The sequence below is a fragment of the Globicephala melas genome, chromosome 14 (genome assembly GCF_963455315.2).
Source record: "Globicephala melas chromosome 14, mGloMel1.2, whole genome shotgun sequence".
In the NCBI taxonomy this organism is placed as follows: Eukaryota; Metazoa; Chordata; class Mammalia; order Artiodactyla; family Delphinidae; genus Globicephala; species Globicephala melas.
Genome location: NC_083327.1, coordinates 46,214,119 through 46,233,140, shown reverse-complemented (window position 1 = coordinate 46,233,140; position 19,022 = coordinate 46,214,119). Strand labels below are relative to the sequence as shown.

The 19,022-nt window shown below is 40.9% G+C and overlaps 1 protein-coding gene across 1 annotated transcript in view; it reads right to left on the bottom strand.

The window, feature by feature from the left end:
• The window catches only part of DCBLD1 (discoidin, CUB and LCCL domain containing 1), a 68,614-nt gene that overhangs the window by 34,004 nt on the left and 15,588 nt on the right, over positions 1 to 19,022 (bottom strand). The window contains exon 2 of the mRNA XM_030853603.3: positions 11,302 to 11,514. Within this exon, the coding sequence (XP_030709463.2) occupies positions 11,302 to 11,514 (213 nt within the window). The remainder of the gene's footprint in view (positions 1 to 11,301; positions 11,515 to 19,022) is intronic.

Genomic DNA, 19,022 nt, shown 5'->3' with positions numbered 1-19,022 from the left:
TTTTAATATGATTGTCATTGTAGGGCTAATTAGCACCTCTATCACATTACATAATTATCATTTCTTCTTAGGGGTTGGAATAATTAATTTCTAGTCTCTTGTTTGATGATTATAATATTGTTGTCTATATTCACTATACTGTACATTAAATCTCTAGGGCATATTTGTTACTCATTGCAAGTTTGTACACTTAAACAACATGTGTCCTATTCTCCCACCCTCCATCCCCTCGTGACCACCATTTCATTCTTTGTTTTTACCAACTTGTCTTTTTTAGATTCCATATGTAAGTGGAGATCATACAGTACTTGTCTTTCTCTGCCTAGCTTATCTCACTTAGCATAATGTGCTCAAGGTCCATCCATGTTGCTGCAAATGACAGGATGCTCTTCTTTCTCGTGGTTGAATAACTGGAATTTTTTTAAAAGATTTTTATGGAACAGTTGAAAGGAAAGGTTGCAAAATTATAAATATTTTACACAAATAGATAAGAATGTATGCCATTACACTAAGTTGTTGTACAATACATACAATTTCCTAGATCAAAACCACATAAAAACAGTAAAACTCTAACTTGGTTGCATCCTCCCAAAGTCATGGTAGGCATGGTAGGTAAACATTTCTGGAAGAAGTTCAAAGAAAGAAAATGGGAACACACACACACTTTAATCACCGTTACCCCACAGGCACCATCCCTCTCACATTTTCATTGATGTGCTGCAAACACGTAACTAAACCCTAGCAGGGACAGGGCATGCCCTGTGTATACAAATGCCATCATTAAAAGTTATTTGACAGGTTCATCAGGGCACAGTCATCACAACAGCAGGAGGCAGCTGTAGCCCAGGGTGGGGAACTGAAGCTGAGGGTTGGCTGCGGTATCACCTTTGGCAAAACACCCAAATTATTGCCTGTCTGGAGGTCTGACAGATAAAGATTCCTTTTCACAGATTAGAAGTTAATAACTGCATTCCTAGAATTAAAAGGGAAAAAGAGATGAAAATAGAAAAATGTGAGTGGCAGTGAGAGGGAAAAATAATTAATGGGAAACCATGAAAGGAGTCTGTCCTAAGCAATGCTCTCAGTTTTCAGCAGACTCCCTGGAGGATGATATCTTTTCTTATGAAAGCCTTTCACCACCCACACCTGCCCCAAAGATATATTTACTGTTAGTACTCTCTGTCCCAATTTTTCAAAAGGATCTACACCTGTATTTGAACATGCACAATGCCATTGGAAACCCAAGTAAGAGCTCAGAGGTGACTTCTAGCTTTGACCATGGTTATATGTGCCATCCTGTGCAGTGTTCCTAGATTGGTAAACCTGTTTCAATTCACAGTCAGACTGAACCCCAAACCTTCTTGAGTGGTTCTGAAGACCTCTAGCAGACCTAAAAGTAAGACTCACAGTCTGCATAGAGGTTTGCTTCACAACTGGCAGTGCTGTGTTTCACAGAACTTGGACTTGCTGTCTAACAATGACCTTCCTCCTCACCTCTATCCTTGTCTGGGAAGCAGGTTCCACCTTTGTAGTCTCAAATTCCCACCAGATTGGGAGACAGCAGAAAGGCAGTTCATCAAGTAGGCAGAAAAATCAAAAAAATAAATCCTCTACCTTTTGTGGAATGCAGTGAGTCACCCTGGATTGTGGGAAGAGCCATCAATGACACCAAATGGAATAGCATGTGGCATTTGGCACCAGACATGAGACCAAGAGCTAGCAGACAATGGACTGATTCCTTGGACAAAAGGAATAAAGGGCCAGGAACCCTAGGAGCTGCCTGCTTTGAGCACAGTAGGCCAGTTCCTCTCAACACATCCCCTGTTCCATGAGCAGCTGAGAAGGGAAACCCTTTATCTTCCCACGTGTGAATAAAAGCAAACTGTCCTACAAGGAAGAATGAACTGCCTGCCTGGAGCCAGTCCTCTGGATTCTCTGGCAATCTGACAATCTGTGCAGCAATTTATCCTCCTGCTGCATTCTCCATGGCCTGTCTGCCTAAGTCTCCAGACATTACAAGGTAATATTTTGTTTAGTAACTGTTCCAAGTCATTACAGATGGGTCTATGCTTTTGATCTTGAAACTGACAACAGTAAGTTATTGTTTCATCTGTGAAAAAGATGTGTTTAAAAAATGGTATGCATGCTGTTAAAGGAAATCAAAGAGACCCCTCCCTCTCCATAACTGGGGGTGAAAAACAGAGAGCAAATAAAAAACTTAAGTCTTGACAGATCTGCCATAAATCAAACTGAACAACAAAAAACTCCTAAAAACCTTCATTAGCCTTACGAGCACCAGCTTAAACACACATTTAATTTCTCATGACAGGTAAGAACATGCCAATGAGATGAAGTGATGCTCCCTGGGAGAGCCACTGGCAGAGCCAACCACTCGGCACACCATCAGCCAGCTGCCAGGGAAGTGGTACCTGGCACGGCCCAGATCTGGGTGCAGAGGCGTGCTGATAAAACAGTCTCCAGAAATGTCGAGGCTGCAAACGCCACTGGACTTGTGTCCATTTTCCTTTTGTTATTTTTTTTTTTCTATGCAGTCAGATGGCAGGGTTTGTCCTTGCTTGCTAATTGCAATAGGTCACTGTACAAAATTACAGAATTTTCAGGGCCATTTTCTTTGAAAAGGAGGGAAATTAGCATAAAAATGGGATATTCCTGGACTGTGTCATTAAAACCATAGTCACGTAAGAATGTAAGTGGTATCCCTGGAGAGTTTTGGTCTCTGGTTCCCAGACAAAAATCAGTGACAGATGATAAATGAACCAGGCAGATTCCTAGACAAAGGTGCGGCTTTACTTGGGGCTAGGGACTCAGGTCAAGAAGCGCTTTCACAGCAGAACCCACCTAGGCCATTACTTCTCTCCCAACAAAAGATGGCAATTGGCTGAAATGAATCACAGTGCATCTCTGGGAAAGTGTTTGAGGAAGAGGAGGCGGTGGAGGCCAATACTTCCTCTCCTTGACGATTATGGTTATGTTAATGAGACATCTAGCATGGAACTTTCTGGCTGATATAACCTTTTTTATAAGTTGACGATTCTTTCTGTATTCTACCTTGGCATAAAAGGCAAAACAAAGCAAAACAAACAAAAATCAGTCCTTCTCAAGCATTTCCACCAAAGTAGCCTCAGTCATAGAGGAGGACGCACCTCTGGGGTGGTTGAGGCCCAAAACAACTTTCCATAAGCTTCTTCAAAGGCTTTTGCTTTATCAATAAAAGTCCTAAGAATTTTGCATTCTCCATAACATGGCTGTGAGACATAAACAATGTATAAAATAGAGGCTGCCAATCTTGTATTTTTCTCTATTTGGAATTTTTTAAAAAAATCAACAGGCAAGGCATAATGATTAGACCTTACTGCAATATGCAATAAGTATCATTCTAAACTATTATCACAGAAATCTTGTTGCAATTATGAGTCAAAACACTTAGTATTATTTCCTACTTTTCCCATTTCTCTTGTTCCTGGTGTAATATAAATATTAACGGTTGACTTCATATCGTTGTACTTCTAAGTCACTGACAATGGTTAAAAAAATACTGGGGGTGGAGGTGGAAGTACAGGAAGTGTAAGAGAACAATTCTGGAACTTCCTGGCTTTTCTATAGTGCAAATCATTTAGCACAGCACAGCTAATTTAACTGACTACAATTAGGTTCACTGACCATGATGTCTCCCTTAGTCAAAAAGACTAAGATGCATTTTTTTAAACCTTGAATTTATGCTAGCACTCTGCGTGTGAGTGACTTCTCAGAACTCCATTTGGTTCTCAGACCCCTAGGGGAAGGCCTGCAGAGGTCTCCATTTCTTGTTCATCATTCAGCAAATAACGAACAAGAACTACAGCTCACTTCTGCACAAGCCACAGGATCAGATGGCTTTTGTCACCCTGAATGGGAATGGCACGGTGCTTAAAACTGGGATCCCTGGAGTCAAATGCCCAGACTTGAATCCCAGATCTAGTTAAGTGATTGTAAGCAAGTTACTTGACCTCTTTGAGCTTCAGTTTCCTTATGTGTGGAGGCTAATAATAGGCCCCCTCTTACAGGGCTATTACGAGGGTTAAGTGAGTAACTCTGGAGCGCCAAAGCACAGTGTACGGCACAGATGAACACTCCACTGCAGACACCTTCTTTACTGTTTCATGGTCTTTTCTATATGCAAAGTAGAGTCCGAAAATTTTAGGTAGATCAAGTCTTTCTTTAAATGAGGAGGGGATATTTATTGATACAGGAATCTTTTTTTTTTTTTTTTTTTCTGCGGTACGCGGGCCTCTCACTGCTGTGGCCTCTCCCGTTGTGGAGCACAGGCTCCGGACGCGCAGGCTCAGCGGCCATGGCTCACGGGCCCAGCCGCTCCGCGGCATGTGGGATCTTCCCGGACCAGGGCATAAACCCGTGTCCCCTGCATCGGCAGGCGGACTCTCAACCACTGAGCCACCAGCGAAGCCCGATAGAGGAATCTTACTGTAAATCTTCCTACAGTGTGAAAAAAGACACTCAAATTTATAAGCTTATAGATTTTTAAATATATAAAGTTTGCCAAGATCAAGCTACATGCAGTCAGACTCGTTAAACGCTGACTGAGCATCTGCCAGTGTAAGACTACGCTAAGCAACAGAGGATAAGCGAAGGATGAATAAAATGCAATTCCTTCCTCAGAAAACCCCCTATCTGGTAGAGAAGCTAAAATAATGATCTCAACCTGAGATTGGTGCTGCATTGACGGCTTAGAAAAACAACGTGAGTCCAGACGAGGGACCGACTGGAGCTGCTGGACATCAGAGGAGGTTCTAGGGTAAGTGGCATTGGATTTGCTTTGTGTTTGTGTGTGTATGTGTATGTGTGTGTGTGTGTGTGTGTGTGTGTGTGTGTGAGTTAGAAGGGGCAGAAAAGCAGGGGAAGAAATAGAGGAAGAAATAACACATGGAAGAAATAACATCATCAAATGTACCGAACATGAAACTGTGTGATATGTTTAGGAAAAGGCATAGGAGATGCGGAGACTCAGAGATGTGGCTGGAGGACTTCCCCGGTGGTGCAGTGGTTAAGAATCCGCCTGCCAATGCAGGGGACACGGGTTTGAGCCCTGGTCCAGGAAGACCCCACATGCCACAGAGCAACTAAGTCCGTGCACCACAACTACTGAGTCTGTGTTCTACTTAGCCCACGAGCCTAGAGCCTGTGCTCCGCAACAAGAGAAGCCACCGCAATGAGAAGTCCGTGCACTGCAACAAAGAGTAGCCCCCAGTCGCCGCACGAGAGAAAGCCCACGCGCACCAATGAAGACCCAACGCAGCCAAAAAGTTAATTAATTTTTAAAAATGATGTGGCTGGAAATGTGAGTGGGAAGAGAGTGCACGAGCGAGCCTTGAACCATGCTAACAAGTGTCTGTGGACAGTGGGACACAATAATAATTTTTGAAATAAGGAAAGAAAGAAATTATTACAACAATATTTAACAAGATAATCGTAGATGGTCCGGAGGGAATGGAGACTGGTGAAAGGAGAGAGGGGAAAATCAGGAAGCTCTTTCTATAAGAAATAGATACAAAGATGTGGACTGGTGGTGGCAGTGAAAATAAAAAGCCAAACTGAATGTACCATGGGCTTAGGGAACATGGGTTCTCGGCTCATCTCATGAAGCTGGATGGAGAAAATCTGTCCACGAAGCTCTTTCTGGCTCAGGGAACCCCTGCCACAGGCTTGGACTGATTTGGGTAACTTTAGGTCACCAGGAACGCACCAGGATGGGTAGGGTGGGGTGTGCTGCCGCAACTCAGCCTCTGCTGGGTGGAAGGAGCGTTCTCGGGGTATTGAGAGGGACCGATGTGTTCTCTGCTCTCAGACATCTTAGACAAAGAATGAACTGTGTGCAAGGCCATTGGGGAGGAAGAGGGGGTGGAAAGGGGGGAAGGGCAAGAGGAGGAAGGGGAGTAGGGAGGGAGTGATGATGGTGGCTAACATTTACTGAATGCTTGTTATGTGCCAGACATCATTCTTGTAAGTTATATATACATGTGCCTCAATCACCCATATGTGGCGGATACTATCATTTTGCCCATTTTAAAGATGGGGATACGGAGATACAGAAAGTTAAGTAATTTGCTCAAGGTCATGTAATTAAAAAATGAGTAGTACGGCAGGAATTTGGAGCCAGGCAGTTTAATTCCAGAGTCTGCACTCTTAAGCCCAAGTGAAAACTCTGCATAGAAACAGAAGTGCTCATCTCAATCCATGCTGAAGGCCAGCCTGGTGTTATTGATCCACAGTGACCTAGGCGGGGAAGTCTCTGAAACTACGTGAGAACAAGGTCCTCTGAGATCCCGAGGAACCAGTATCTGGCTCCCACCGAGATTGCTCCAGCAGGTTAGGAATAGCCCTAAACTCTGCCCACTGGGGGAAGATCAACTTTCATGGAAAACTGGGACCGAGTCAATCTTCTTGAAATATCAGGAAACAGAAATGACAGTTTCTCTGGGATCCCCAAAAGCAGCCATGACAGAAACAAACCTCTGGATGAATTCTTTGTGGTAAGACTGGAAATGGAACTTAACCAGTAAAGGTTAGAGGGTCCATAACAAGTTTTAAAGTTGAGAATAACGATCTTCAATATGAATTCATAGCCTTCCCTCTTCAGTGTCATAAATCAATGTGAGACGTTTCATAGTTTAAATGTAGGTACACTGGTTATGACACAATGCCTGAATCAGCACCTACTCTTCCCCCAAGTTCAAGATGTTTTAAAATTTTATATAACTAACCTCTTATTATTTTACATCACAAATATAAAAGGGAGGAGATTGAGAATCAGTACCAAAGCAGCAATCTGAACTACTATACAACAGCTAAGTGCTTCACGATCCTGATTGGATTCTAGACCAGAAAAGGGACATGAGTGTTTCTTTTGAAGGGAGGCTCTGTTACTTTGGTCTCTTAAACAAAAATGCAGAATACCCTTAGTTATAGTGAGAACAATCTCTACTAATCAAAGTATGATACTTCTTAAACATTTTTTTTGGCCAGGATATTAGTACACATGATCTTAAAAGTCAGTATATATGTTTACAGCCCAAAATTTTTATACGTTTAAAAGTTTATGTTTAAAAGTAACTTTAAAATCTTATTTTGTTCTTAAGCAACATATATTCCAAAGTGAGGCTGATATAGTTTATCAACTTTGCTGCATCCTGGCTGTTTCAAGAGTATTTTAAAAGGGAGAATCCGTGTCTTAACTCAGCCACAGATATATGTAAGTACATTCTTTTAACTGATGTTTGAATCTGAAATATCAGCCCTCATTATCATATATGAGAAACAGAAGAATAACAACCCCATCTTATTTGTATCAGGTCTCTTAACAATCAGTGAGATCAGGTGTGTATTTTGCTTGATCACTGTGAAAGCTGGTGTGGGTCACACTTGTTTATAGTATTAAACGTTTTGCTACCACGAATGAAAGCACCCGAAGTATATGACCAAACATTTAAAACAAAATCGGCACGGGGGGGTGAGCCATTACAAATGAACTGCATAAGGATTAAAACTATATAACTTCAGCATATCCACAATGGTTAATGCAATCACATTGCAACTATGTCCACTCTTGGCAGAGCTTATAAACAGGGATGCCAGAAAACATTATTCTTTTTCCAAACATTAACTCCACATTCAAAAGTCTGATGGTGTTGAGTCTTAAAATCTCTTGGCAATGGGTTTTAGCCATTAATTGAAAAAAACTGAGCTGGATAAACCAAAACTATTCAGCTCTTTCAGCCATACATGTCACCTTTAGAGCCCTGTATACTGGAATTGCAGGAGGTACTCTAGAACATATGGTCCCCGCGGGGGGAACTGCAGTGGGTACTTCCCTCGACTGCCGGCCCAGGCAACAGCGCTTTGGATCCCTGAGACCCTCCCTCCACAGTCCTGTGGCCACACTGGCTGCAGAGGGGCCTTCCCCACTCCAGGGAGCTGGGCAACAGTCCCAAAGGAAGGGACACTCCCTGAGCTTGCACAGGCCAACAAAGCACTCCTCCCCCTCTTCCTTCTCTCTCTCCTCTGCAGATGATACACTCCTCCAGGAGGTTCAAAGTGACCAGGGGACTATTTTAACTAAATTAAAATACAGGTCTAAAGTTAGTGTTCTTGGGCAAAGAAAATCTACTTTTTTAAGAAATGTATGTTTATTAGAGAAAAAAACAGAGAGTAGAGAGAAAATATAACAATACCCAGAGTTGAACCTTTTAAAGTCCTCCTTCTAACATTTTGCTACAATTATGTTCTCTTACTTTATTCAGAGGCTTTTTTCTATTATTAGGACATTACTGTGTATTCATATTTTACCTAACACTATATCCTAAGCAGTTTTCTATGTTAATAGCCTTTTCACCAAGTAGCTGCTTAATATTGCAGGTATTACATGTTTTACTGAACTGGTTCCTCGCCATTGAATTTGCCAATTCACTTTTAAAACCACTTATTCACGGAGTATCTACTACATTCAAGTCACTGGATTAAATACTGTAAGTATACATATATGAATAAGTGGCTCCTCCCAGAATGCTCTTCAAAACTACAAAAGACACAAATATATATATGCAGCATACACACATATGCATGTGTACACCTGCTTATACCTGGCCCTAATACACACATATGCATGTGTACACCTGCTATATCTGGCCCTAAGCCACTTAATTTTTTTTTAAGGGCACATTAATTTTACTCAGGTTGAGATAGAACTTTTTCAGCCTATATGTAATAAAGATTTTCCTAACAAAGAAAATCTGTAGTTCTGACTACAAGAAAATTTAGAATGTACTTCTTTTTAAATATGCTTATAGGATTGAAGTATTCTAATTTCCTTTCCATGCATTCCTTTTATTGCTAATTTCTGTTATTCTTGTCTGCTGGATTTGCCTTAACACGACTGATCAGGGAATCTTTTACGTAGCCTCAAAAGAAAGAACTTCTGAGCATCGTTAAATATTTTATCTTAAGAACATCCCCAACCCAAAGTATTAACTACACCTGTGTTTTAGGCAAAATTGCTGTATGATGTAATACTGGGCTGGTCCACCTGGGAAGGGTGATAAGGCACTGAGTTTTTCTTTGGGTGTTGGTACTGGGAGAGGAACAGACATCTGGAAACAGATGTTTTAGAGCCACAAAGACATAGATATAAATTTTCCTTTCAGCCCTTAACTAGCTTTGTGATCTTCAGCATGTTCCTAAAATAGAATAAAATAAAATACTCACCGTACCTCAGTTTCCCTGTTTGTAAAAAGGAATTAATAATATTTACCTTGCAGGGTGGATGTAAGGATTCCAGAAAACCTACGTGAGGCCAAGCATGTGCCTGACATACAATGAGTATGCTTATTTCTATAATGAGTATATATTCTGTTTTTAAAAGACAAACATAACTATGTAGGAAAAAATTTAAAGAGAAAAACAAATTTACTGGGCTTTATTGAAATGAATTGCAATTCATTACTCACTTCCTAGTGAAGAGTCTAAATCTTGAAAATTCAAGAAGCTGGAAATGTGGACTAGAGTGCCCTGAGGCCAACCAAGATCACCTTGTAACCCAGCTCCTAAAATGTAGTTAATCCCAGGCTTTTCCTCCTTTTTGTGTATTTGCGAATATACAACAAAGACAATGGAGTAGACGCCTTGGTGTGGGAAAGCCACATCCATTCTCTTATCCTGTTTCAGGACGATTTGCTGCCCTCTCTAGTTCTCACCTCAGCCCCCAAGCTGAGAGAGACCCAGAGCAACAGAGGTGATTAGCTGCTGCTCTGTCAGCAGGTGGAATTAACTGCTCATCTTTTGGAAAAGGAGATGCTTCCCCACAGAGACTAGTGTGGAAAAGCCGTTTCTGGCCCTGCAGCACTTTCCCTTGCGTTTTACACAGGAGCTCTGACACTCAATGCCCTCTGAATCTGAAGGAAATTTCCTGGCCAATGAAGGATTCCCTGAAGAGTGGCTCCATAAATTACCACACATTCGATTACCAGAGCTAACAGAACAGTGAGTGTTCCCAAGGGCCGTAAGCATCCCTGGAATTCTCATTTTTCCCATTTGAGTCAAACTGGAGTTAAAAAGTTGCAACTAATTATATGAAATCAACCATCTTTACTCTGTCAGAGTAATTCAACCAACATTAAAATACAGATAATATTCTGAGGGATAAAAAAAATAAATCTTAAGTTTTCTCCTCCATGGGGGCTAGATAGGTTTAGACCTCTGAACAGTCTCGGGACTGGTCTGGGCTTCCACCCTGGGAGGAGTGAGGAAGCTCTGGATGCAAAGGTAAAGACAGCCTTAAAGCTGTGTGTTTGAGAGAAATTACCTACAGAACTAGCAGGAGGACAGGGTTTTGCTTAAAACCTGTATCATTTTTGAAGTTGTAACACACAGAGAATTTCAAAAAGTCTCTAATCTCAGAAGAATCCGTACTTAAGTTCTGTCTTTGTCTTCTAATCCACGAAACCCAAGTTGTTTCCTTGGGCTAAGGACTGTAGGGTTAGTGCTAATGGTGATTTCAGACACCAGTGTGCTAACAGCACACCCCAAACCACAAAAAGCTTAATTTCAGAAGGTTACTCTGAAAACTGTCCTTTGCACTTGCCCTTCCCCTACCCAGAAAACTGACCCCAGACATATGTGTACAGTCCCTTCACTCACTCCATTTGGGTCTCTGCTCAAATGTCTTCTTATTGAGAAGGCTTCCTGACCATCCCATTTGAACACAAACACACTCAGAATCAGACTTGGTATCACCTTAGGATGACTCCTTTTTCTTATTCCTTATTTTTCTTTCTCACTGCCTCTCATATTATAGATGTATTTGTTTGTTTGTTTTCCCCCCTCCCCTCTACCAGTGTAAGCACAATGAAAGGAGGAACTTTGTTTTTTCACTGCTGTATCCCACCCAGTACTCCACAGAGCACTTGAACGCATGACCACTGTTCAATAAACATCTGTCACAGGAACGAATGAACTGTAGGTGTTTTAGCCAAATGCTATACATCTCCAATTGTCTTCCCGACAAGATATAAACTAACTAAGCTCCTGAGACCCACGCAAGGCTACTATCTCCTCAGATGTCTTTTGTGCAGCTTATGAAACAAGTGTATCCACGTGAGCTACCCTGAGTCTACAAGGAGCAAGTTCCTCTTCTGATCTTCCCAGGCTGTAACACTGATGAGCGTGCCACGTGCCTCCTCCCTGCATCTCAAATTTTCCCATGCTCAGTGAAACCTAGATCTCTTTTCTTACCATATTGATCTGAAGAGCTAGTGAACAGAAGGTAGTCAGAAGCACAGGTCTGGGATTCAATATCCAAATCTCCCAACCTCAGAATCAATCTCTTCCCCTTCGGTACTGTGATCGTCTTTTCACAAATAGTGTGATTGGGGTAAGTCCCTGGATAGTTCTTAGATGTCATGGTGCCACTGTCCTTGTAGGTCACTATGTGCCCACAGCCATCACCTGTTAAAAAAAAAAAGAATACAAAAAGTAAGTGAGGGCTTCCCTGGTGGCGCAGTGGTTGGGAGTCTGCCTGCTAATGCAGGGGACACGGGTTCGAGCCCTGGTCTGGGAGGATCCCACATGCCGCGGAGCGACTGGGCCTGTGGGCCACAACTACCGAGCCTGCGCGTCTGGAGCCTGTGCTCCGCAACAAGAGAGGACGTGATAGTGAGAGGCCCGCGCACCGCGATGAAGAGTGGCCTCCGCTTGCCGCAACTAGAGAAAGCCCTCGCACAGAAACAAACGCCCAACACAGCAAAAATAAATAAATTAATTAATAAACTCCTACCCCCAACATCTTCTAAAAAAAAATTTAAAAAGTAAGTGAAATTAATTTTTACTGAGGACTGAAAACGTCCAGTATAATCTTCATCTTAGGTATTCTACTCCTTCTATGGAGAGAGAGGGAAAAGCTAAAAAAAAAAAAAAAAAAAAGGATTGAATTATTAAACCGTATTTATTATTCCAGGTTATTTCATCTCTTGTTTCTCAGTTTAATCTTCTGAACACTGTTGATCAAAATGTTTCATGTATTAGCATGGTAAGCCCTTTGCAAACACATCATTTAGTCTAATTACTTTTTCTAATCATCTATCCAGATATCTACCCATCCACACTTGCACAGTGGGCCCTTGGCATTCGCAGATTTGCCATTTGTGGTTTTGTCTACTAGCAAGCCAGTGCCATGAAATAATTTGCAACCGAGAAACTACTACTACTCATTTCAGGGGTCACTGTCCCGATTAAATGGGATCATGTATGCAAAATGCTCCTGGTAGATTCTGAGGCTTATGCTGAGAGGACTTTGTTTAAGAGCCTGTCATTCAACTGGGGACTAACAAGCATCTGACATGCACATCTCAGTTAGTAACAGTCACAGATTTGGAAGTTCCTGATAGACTCAAGATGTATCATGAGCGTCAAGGATATACTGTATTGAGTGCTTGCCACCCGCCAGACATGGCATTGTTGGAGACGCATAAAAGCAGCAATGGCTGCTCAGGACTCAGAGTGAAATGGGAGAGTTCCATGTTCCGATAACTATAACACTAGGTGTCCCTGACATAGCAGGAGCTTAAACAAAGGGCCAGAGAGGGCAAGAGAGAATCTATTTCAGTGAACTCTCACTACTCCACTAAAACAAGGAATTCTCTTAAGACTTTCTGAACAGGGTAGTTAATCAATTGACCAACAAGTTGTTCCAGTATATTAAAGTGACCAGGTTAATCACCCAAACATCTAACAGCATGCACAACTGGGTGGGCTGCAAGGTTAGGAGCAAACACCGCATGCAGAGTCCGAAGTACAAAATGCCTGTGGTTACTACGGCTTCAAAGAAACAAAGCCAGAATTTTTGCCCTGCACCGGAAGCAGAAGTCTGTTGGAGAAGGAACTCTCTGAGGTGGTAACAGAAGGCATCCCAAAGCCTCCTATGGACAAGCCCCAACTTGGGCATCCTGGGAATCTGAAGCCCAAGGCAGCCTTCTTCCTTCTCCAGGCTAGTCCCTGCTAGAGGATTCATCTGGGGTCTTCCTCTACTCTACCTCCTTCTTGCCCTGAGACTTGCAGCCCAAATGACATGGGGGTCTAGTTAAAATAAGGGGTTGGGGAAAACTGCAGAATCTATCCCAAATCAGCCGTCAAGCTCCAGGCAAGGACCCACCCATTATGCAGAAACTCTCACAAGATTCCAAGCAGGGAGGTTGCACTGGGGGAGTTGACCTATAGGAGCAATGAGTTAGTACCAGAGGGAAATGGAGATAGACAGCTAAGATAAAACTACTCTGAAACCTGGAGGTCCAGGCAGAAGTTGTGGAATTTATACAGTAGGCTACAATAGGGGTCCACAGACGTTTTAGAGAAGGGAGATAATGAAAGAGGTATTAGAAAAAGTTTTGATACAGGAACTAGGATGCAGGAGAATCTGCCTCAGAAGGGCAGCAGGAGGGCTAGGAACGGGGTGGCTGGAATGGAAAGGGAAAGAGAAACAGGGGGTTCACAAGAAAAAAACCAACAGGCTCGGGTTTCGGTTAATTATAGTGGGAAAGACAAGAGGAGAAAAAAATTAAAAAACGTTGAGACGTTGAGTCCAGAAATGATGGGAACACTGAGGCTAATATGACAGAAAGGGAAGCCCAGAGGGCAAGCAGGTTTGGGGACAAAGGTTGTAAGTTTGGTTCTTAAGTTTGAGGTGATAACTATATTCCTTGGGCTCTCTGGCAGTAAGTACCAAATTGTTGAGAATTAAATGAAAATTATACTAGAGTGAAGCATACGGTGCAGAAGCACATAGGGGTTTTGATTTAAATTTAGAATGATTTACCTGCTCTTAAAGGCTTTTGTAAAAAAAAAAAAAAAATCCAATTGACAATTTCTCTTGGAAACTGGAAGACAGGGCAATCATACCAGCAGGTGTTCTCACAGGGCTGAAGGCGGTGGCTGCCCCTTTAAAGGAGACAAACGCCCTAGCTCCCCACAAGGTCCTGTAACTCGTTTCTAAGACTCACCCAACCTTAGGAGGCAGTGACTTGGAGCACCCTGATGAAACAACACTAGGGTAACTAGTGTACAACTATGCATATAATTATACACATAACTAACCCCCTCTAAGCCACCAAGGTATGACCTGTGAAACCTTTAAATGTCTCGTTTCTTAGTACTATGAAATTCTGCTTTTATAAGAGAAAAGAAAGTGAAATCTTTTCCTAGAAAACATCCCTAGACATAAAATGAGGCTCAGTTACAGGTGAATCAGCCCACACATGATTACTGTATTCGAAGTTTTAAGCGACATGTCATGACAAAGGAAAATTCCAGGGTGTCACTTTTATTCAAGCCTGTAATTATGCTTCTTTTCAATGCCTTCTACTCTAATGCCCAAGAGGAAACTCATCTCACCCAGCGACACTGGCAGAATGTGAGCAGGTTTAAGTCTTCAACACTCCCATCCTTACTTTACGTGGGGGACTGTGGCTCAGATGTGGAGAAGCTGTCCTTTCCATTAACTATCAGAATGAAACTAGGTCTTTCTTCTGCCAAAAAACCTGAAAGGAACGGCTGATTCCTAATTTATTACAAAGCAAACTGTCATCAGAAGTTGCAATTTCACTCCAGCCTATGGAAGACTACTTATGGAGTCTGCTGTGGCAAGCACTAATATAATAAACTTATTCCCTGGGTACTAATGACATCAGGAATTTTCAACCTACTGTCTTTCCACAGTTTTGATGACTTCAAAGGACTAGATATAGTTAACCATATTATAGTATATAACTGGAAGTTGTTAGGAGAGTAGATCTTAGATGTTCTCACCACAAAAAGGAAACAGTGATTACGTGAGGTGATAGCAGTGTTAGCAAATGCTACAGTGTTAAATAACTTTGAAATACATAAATGTATAAAACCAATGCATTGTAGACTTAAACTTACACAACGTCATATGTCAATTATATCTCAATAAAGCTGAGGGAAAAAAAGAACTAGAAATATGCCAAAGAGCAAATGGAAAATGCCTAGGGAGAGAAAATGCCTATGGTATCATATACTCAATAAGGCATATGCATGCAATTGAAAACAACAGAGAAGCACTATTTCCACGACCTCATCCTAACACTTTTGTAGCTTAACTCAGAACCCAACTCTAATTAAGAAACACTGACAAGAAAGACGACAAGAGTTATTTAAAAATCTACCAGTCCACGTTCCATATGTAATGTATCAACATCAATATCATGGTTGTAATATTATACTATAGCTTTGCAAGATGCTATCACAGGGGAAGCCAGGTGAGGGTACACAACATCACTCTATTATTTCTTACAGCTGCATGTGATCTATGATTATCTCAGAATAAAAAATTTAATTAAAAAAATCTGTCAGTCTGGTTAAGTTTTCCTGGCAGGGGGTGAAAATGAAGGGGCTCTTTCTATTTTATACTGTTTATACTTTTTGGATTTTGTGATCTTCTACTTAAATTATTTTTAATTAAAGAATTTATACAAGCTTGCATTAAAAAGATCACCAAGGAAATGACAACAAATAAAGGAGGCCACTTTTATTCTGAAATCTCTGTGTACTAAATCCATTAACCAAGTTCTCACATTTGTCTAAAGAGCATAGGGTGTTGTGTCTGGGGAGGTTCATAATATATGCCCCAGTTTACAGATGAGAAGACAAGATGTATATGACTTTCCTTAAGGCTACTCAACCAGTGGTACATACCAGATGACAATTCCAAGATGATCTAGTTCTAGGATTTTAAAAGCATTTTTGCCATCTCTTTATTTGATTTTGTAACACAAGTGTATTTGTGTTTAATTTTGGAAAACCACCTGCACTGATGCCCTACCAGACCTCTTTTTAGATACTTTCACAACATCTGTCTATTAAAATGAACAGCTCCCTAATAAGATGTATCTCGCAATGGTCACAAATAGATGGAAAACCTTTGGGTAGAAGGTTGAGGAAGAACTTTATTTTTTTTAATTAATTTTTATTGGAGTATAGTTGCTTTACAAGAGGAAAAACTTTAAAATGAAAGGATCAGGCAGGTCACCATCTAAACTTATTAATGGATCTCAGCATGACTACAAGTGAGAAAATCAGATATTACAAGTCTCCTGCTAGGGTAAAATGTGCTCTGCATACCAACACCTATGAAGCACTCTTGCCAAAAACCAAAACATTTGAATTGATAATTGACTCTGAATCTCATCAAGCCTTTACGTCTAACTTCAGTTTACAGGAAACACAAGGGGTAGAAACACAAGTGTATTGACACCACAAGGAAGTCATTAGCTGAATCCAGGTGATATTCTAGGTGCAACTGACCCAGTTTCTTCAACAACGAATTGTATAAAGAAACGTTTTAAAAAGTGTTTATTTTAACTAAAATAGAATTACCATATGATCCAGCAATCCCACTACTGGGCATATACCCAGAGAAAACCATAATTCAAAAAGATACATGCACCCCAATGTTCATTGCAGCACTATTTACAGTAGCCAGGTCATGGAAGCAACCTGAATGCCCATCAACAGACGAATGGATAAAGAAGATGTGGTACATATATACAATGGAATATTACTCAGCCATAAAAAGGAACGAAATTGAGTCATTTGTTGAGACGTGGATGGATCTAGAGACTGTCATAGAGTGAAGTAAGTCAGAAAGAGAAAAACAAATATTGTATATTAACGCATGTATGTGGAACCTAGAAAAATGGTACAGATGAACCGTTTGCAGGGCAGAAGTTGAGACACAGATGTAGAGAACAAACGTAGGACACCAAGGGGGGTAAAACCACAGTGGAGTGGGGATGGTGGTGTGCTGAATTGGGTGATTGGGATTGACATGTATACACTGATGTGTATAAAAGTGATGACTAATAAGAACCTGCAGTATAAAAAAACAAACAAAAGAACAACTAATACTAAACTTTCTTTGGGTTATTTGTATGGAAATATGTTAATATAAATGTTTCAGACATTACATGAAATTTCTAAAACTCTTATATGATCTGGTATAATGTTATAAGTCATAATTCTAGTTATTACTTTAAAATGTATATCTCAGAAATAACTAAATTTCCTTGTCAATTGCATTATTATGAACTTTCATCAATTTTTTTTTTTTTTTTTGCGGTACTCGGGCCTCTCACTGTTGTGGCTACTCCCGTTGCAGAGCACAGGCTCCGGACGTGCACGCTCAGTGGCCGTGGCTCACGGGCCCAACCGCTCCGCGGCATGTGGGATCTTCCTGGACTGGGGCACGAACCCGCATCCCCTGCATCGGCAGGCGGACTCTCAACCACTGCGCCACCAGGGAAGCCCTCATCAAATCTTTAACTGTGGTCATTTTTAAGTCTTTAGTCATTTACAGACAGTTCTGGGTGTACTCTGATGCTTTTGCAAAAATGTTCTTATAAAAGGGTTTCATCTTCAAGGAATTCATGGAAAAGACTGACAAGTACAGGTTTCTGGTAACTGACTATACTGCTGAACTGAATGAATAAGCATTTTCAGAACTCTAATGGAAAACTGATGAATTCATAAAAGTGCTAACAGGGGCTTCCCTGGTGGCACAGTGGTTGAGAATCTGCCTGCTAATGCAGGGGACACGGGTTCGAGCCCTGGTCTGGGAGGATCCCACATGCCGCGGAGCAACTAGGCCCATGAGCCACAAGTACTGAGCCTGCGCGTCTGGAGCCTGTGCTCCGCAACGAGAGGCCGCGATAGTGAGAGGCCCGCACACTGCAATGAAGAGTGGCCCCCGCTTGCCACAGCTAGAGAAGGCCCTCGCACAGAAACGAAGACCTAACACAGAAAAAATAAATAAATAAATTACTAAACTCCTACCCCCAACATCGTTTTTTAAAAAAAAAAAAGTGCTAACAAAAGATCAAGATAAAAAAAATTAATTACATGGGACTGAGTGAACTGATGAGGATGATTATAATTTTTGTGACTTTTTGTTTGAAAAAAAAAAAATCCCACAAGGACTCAGAGGCAAAAAAATATACAAATCAATTTCCACTGCAAAGTAAAGGAGCTGTTACAGTGGAGGATTACTGGACTGAATGTCAATATTATGACATAGTATGAATGTGTTTCGTGTTTGGTAACTGCAATTATTGTTGCTTTTGTTGTGGTCATCCATTTACAATGCTTGGTGTCAGTTTATTTATCTCTTGTAAAAATAAAATACAGTGTGTGTGTGTGTAAAAAAAAAAGTGTTTATTTTAGATTAAAGGAAATTTAAACACCACAACAACCACATGAATCTTATTTGGACCATGACTTGAAAAACCAATCTTACAAAACCATTTTAAAAAGATAACTGGGGGCAATCTCAGATTCAGTGCAATCCCTATCAAATTACCAGTAGCATTTTTCACAGAACTGGAACAAAAAATTTTTTAATTTGTATGTTTAAAATTTTAAAACACCAAAGACTCTGAATAGCCAAAACAATCCTAAGAAAGAAGTATGGAGCTGGAGGAATCACACCCCCTGACTTCAGACTATGTTACAATGCTACGGTAATCAAAACAGTATGGTACTGGCACAAAAACAGACACATAGATTAATGGAACAGGATAGAAAGCCCAGAAATAAACCCACACACTTATGGTCAATTAATCTATGACAAAGGAGGCAGGAATATACAATGGAGAAAAGACAGTCTCTTCAATAAGTGGTACTGGGAAAACTGGACAGCTACAAGTAAAAGAATGAAATTAGAACATTCTCTAACACCGTATACAAAAATAAACTCAAAATGGATTAAAGACCTAAATGTAAGACCACTCCTAGAGGAAAACATAGGTAGAACATTCTTTGACATAAATCGCAGCAATATTCTTTTTTGATCCATCTCTTAGAGTAATGGAAACAAAGGCAAAAATAAACAAATGGTACCTACTTAAACTAAAAAGCTTTTGCACAGCAAAGGAGACCATCAACAAAAT